The sequence below is a fragment of the Lolium perenne genome, chromosome 7 (genome assembly GCF_019359855.2).
Source record: "Lolium perenne isolate Kyuss_39 chromosome 7, Kyuss_2.0, whole genome shotgun sequence".
NCBI classification, from domain to species: domain Eukaryota; kingdom Viridiplantae; phylum Streptophyta; class Magnoliopsida; order Poales; family Poaceae; genus Lolium; species Lolium perenne.
Genome location: NC_067250.2, coordinates 126,047,761 through 126,051,725, shown reverse-complemented (window position 1 = coordinate 126,051,725; position 3,965 = coordinate 126,047,761). Strand labels below are relative to the sequence as shown.

Here is a 3,965-nt window from a genome sequence, read left to right as displayed (position 1 = left end):
CTGATATCGAGCATGATGCGCCAAGGATCAAGCTCTACACAGAAGCCGAAGCCAAAGAAGCTCGCGAAGATGGAGTTGACCTGGTCGAAGAGGCCCGGCTGCTGGCTGAGTCTAGATCTACTATCTACCAGCAAAGCCTCCGACGCTATCACAGCCGGAAGGTCCAGCCCTTGGCATTCCGAGAAGGAGACCTAGTGCTCCGACTGATCCAGCGGACAGCCGGACAGCATAAACTGTCATCCCCATGGGAGGGTCCCTTCATCGTGAGCAAGGCAGTAGGCAATGATTCCTACTATCTCATAGATGCCCAAGAGGCTAAGAAAAACAAGCCGGACAAGGCTGACGAGGAGACTAAACATCCCTGGAATGTCAGGTTACTCCGCCCATTCTACACATGAGAGCAGGAATGTATGTATCCCTTGTATCCCTTTTGCAAGTTATGAAAAAGCTTGCGCCGAGAGCGCCGTTTCCGACAAGTTTTTCGCGTACTTTACCTTGTTTCGCCAATTGGCTTGAACCCTCTCACGCGGTCGGCTCAGTAACGTGATCCGGTTTCCGACAGCCGGCTTCCGATCCAGCTACAGACCGCAACCCGGCTGTCCGGCTGGCGGGAGTAAGGCCTAGGGAGCCGGCACGCGAAAAACGACTAAGGGAAAGAGTAAAAGCGAATTGACTTGCAACTTTTCATAAAAGTGCCGGATTGCCGAATTCAGCTCGGTCGACTGAAATACTGTCGCCCTCACCCAGCGGCCCGCTCTTGATCCGGCGACGGATCGCAAGTCGGACGTACGACCGGCAAGGGCACAGCCAAAGAGTGGGGCGGATGGGAAAAAGCGAACGAGTCGAAAGAAAGCAACTCGGCACGCAAAATGATTAACAAACACATTAAAGTGTGACATAATTAAAGGGCGATAATATTGTCTTACATATGCACCCGGCATCCCGGGGATTTAACGAATTGTCTTGCAAAAGCAACAATCGAAAGACAGGTAGAAGCTAAGCACCGGCTGGACCAGGACCAGCCGGAGGAGCATCAGCAGAGCCGGCTGCCGGATCATCCTAGGGCACGTCGTCCGCCTCCTCGTCCTCAGCCTCCTCCTCCTCGTCGCCAGACGGCGGATTCGGGTCCGCGATGAAGATGGACTTGTCGACGAAGTCGGCAATGGCGCAGGCGCGGGCAAGCCGAGCAGTCTTGTTCTCCGCCGGGAGCTTGTCCTCCACGTCGGCGCGCCGGAACTCCAACTGGTCGAGGCTAACCTCGTTATACCAGGAGAGCACAAAAGATAGCGCCATATCGGCTCCGGCGCGCGTGGCCGACTCCTTCCAGTCCAAGAAGCGGTCGGGAGCCCTGTCCAGCCAAGCGATGAGATTGGAGAGATCTTCCGGCAGCGTCTCCGTCGGCCACAGCAGTCGGACCAGCTCCTCCGCCGCCTTCCGCAGCTCCCAGCCAAGCTTGGTGACCGGCTCCACGCGGGCGGCGATGGACGCCAGATAGTCGTCCATGGTGAAGCAGTCGGAGCTCTGCTCCCCAGTGGCCTGCCGGCGATCCTCCCGCGCCCTGCCAACAGCCGCTAACGCCTCCTCCTGCGCCTCAGGGAAGGCCGCTGCATAGAAGAAAAGCATGTCAGAAGCCATCAAAGCCGAAATAAGCTGAAAAATGCAAATTTTCGAAGTCCTAAAGTAAGCCTGGCGGCAGCCGGCAAGATCCGACTGCCCCCAGCCTGAAGATGGAGATTCCGAAGTTCCAAAGTAAGCCTGGCGGCAGCCGGCAAGAACCGACTGCCCCCAGCCCGAAGATGGAGATTTCGAAAAAGTCAAGTTTCTGCCGCCGGCTGCCAACCTAAGCCGGCAGCCGACGGCCGAAAGCCGGCAAAAGGGAAGGCATAAGACAAAAGACTCACCCGCCAAGCCGCGGTCGAGCGCGCTAAGTTCCCCCAACCACCGCTTGGCGGTGGCCGACAGCTCGTTGGACTTGGTGGTCACCTCTTGCTGGAGCGAAAGCCGTTGCCGCTCCACCTCCTCCAACCGCTTGCTCAGACCCTCCAGCTTTTCCTCCTGTTCCTTCTTGAGGGCGGCAAGTTCCTTGAGATGGTTAGCCTCAAGAAGGCGCAGCCGTTTCAGCTCCCCGTCAGCCACCTTCAGCTTGGCGGCAGCAGCCCGGTTCGCTTCCTCACTTGTGGCGCATTGAGCGCGGGCAACTCGGAGGTCCGACTCAAGCTGCGGGATCCGGGCGGCCTCAGCTGCAAGCCGGCAAAAATGGGCCGTCAGTAAAAAAGAAACTCACAGGAAAAGCAAGTCAAAAGAGAGAAGGCCTCACCCTTGACAGCCTCCAGCTCGCGAGCCAAGCCGGCTCGCTCGATCTTGGCCTTGTGGTAGCTAGTCACCACCTTGTTGTACAAGACGGTGCGTCGCTCCGTAACCGCCTGAAAGAAACAATCAGATATCCAGACGAAACCCGGACCGGCTCCAAGCAGCCGGACCATGCCTCGGAGGGCTACCAGGATAATAACAAAATTGCAAAAACAAGAAGACACCTACCTTGTCAGCATCCTCCAGTGTTGCTAGCTGGGCAAGGGCCTCGGCGGCCTTGTTCTTAAGGCTGGCCCGGTAGCCGGAGAAGACCATCTTCATGGGCGCCGCACCAGGCTATCCCTCCCGGTTGAACACCTCGCAAGAATCCGCCTTGTGCCACGCAGCCTCCATGGTGCCAGCCGAGCCAAGGCTGGAGTCAGAGGCAGACGGCACATGCAGCAGCCGGGCCCCCTTGGCCACATGAAGGCCCTCAGTTGGGCCCGGCGGGCCCTTCGTCCTCACCAGCGCCCGGGAGTCGGCGTCCTTCGAGCGCGCTGGCTCCTCCCTCGCCGGCTCCTTCCCGGTCGGCTCCCTCCTCGTCGGCTCCGAAGCTGGAGGCGGCGCGGTCGAAGCAGTCGGCCCGGTGGGAGCCGTCGCATCCGGCGCTTGAGGCGCTCCTTCCGGGGAGCTCTCCAGCACCACGACGTTGGGCGCGGGCCCGCCGACTCCGGTCGAAGGCGGCGCAGCCCCACCAGCTCCAGCTCCAGCCGGAGATGGCATGCCCCTGCCAGCTCCGGCTGCCTGCTCCACAAACGGGGCGCGGCGCGGGAACATGTCGTCTAGGGTCGGCCGGCGCGCCGACTGACCCTGGTCTCCGCCGCCAGGCGCCGCAGAAGGCGCGGCAGAAGAAGACGCCCCCGCAGAAGGTGGCGTGGCCGCAGGCGGCACGTTAGCAGCCGGCGGCGTGCGCGCGCGTGCTGAAGGTTGCGGGGTTGGCTCCCTCCTTTGCCGCTGAAGCGGCGACGTGACGGGAGGAGCCTGCCAAGAGCCGCCTCCCTGGGTAAACTTAATCGTGGCCCTAGTTGAACAAGCAAGAAAAGATAAGTACAGAGAGGAAGGAAAGAAAAGGAATCAAACAACAAAGGAAAAAGAACTCACCCGGCTTTCTCCGGGACCTTCTTGGGCGCCAGCCGGCGCTGTTTCTTGGCCCTCGCCTCCGAAGCGGCCGTAGACCCGACGCCGGCCCGCTTCCTCCCCTTCGGCGCAGAAGTCGCCGTGCTCGTAGGTGGCACCGCGCGCAGAGGCACCGCCGGGATGGGCCCCGTGCCGGATTGGGCCGGCTCCGCCTGCTCCTGCTCCTGCTCCTGCTCCTGCTCCTGCTCATGCTCAGGCGAGGGCGGCGGGTTATGCTCCCCCTGGCCGCCCTGATCCTGCACCACCGGCAGATCGTCGTCGCCGGCTTGGTCGCCGGCTAGGTCAGCCGGGTCGATGTGATCCGGCGTCCAGACCTTCGTCGCCAAGTCACCATCCTCGATGCCTTGGCGGGTGAAAAGCTGAAAACAACAAGATAAATATCAAGTCGGCCACGCAGCCGCAAGCCGGAAGACGGCAAAAACGTTAAACTTACCAGTTCAGGCGGCTGCTCCCGGCTGTAAGGCGGCAGCCCCCAATTC

General features: G+C 60.8%; 1 protein-coding gene across 1 annotated transcript; it reads right to left on the bottom strand.

Annotated features, from left to right (window-relative positions):
* Window positions 1–1,059: 1,059 nt before the first annotated feature.
* Window positions 1,060–2,602, bottom strand: LOC139833695 (uncharacterized). Its single transcript, XM_071824037.1, has 3 exons — window positions 2,318–2,602; window positions 1,902–2,240; window positions 1,060–1,604 (listed from the first exon to the last, which is right to left on the bottom strand). Exons 1-3 carry the CDS (start codon window positions 2,481–2,483, stop codon window positions 1,060–1,062), a joined length of 1,050 nt encoding a protein of 349 aa, XP_071680138.1. The 5' UTR covers window positions 2,484–2,602.
* Window positions 2,603–3,965: the final 1,363 nt, after the last annotated feature.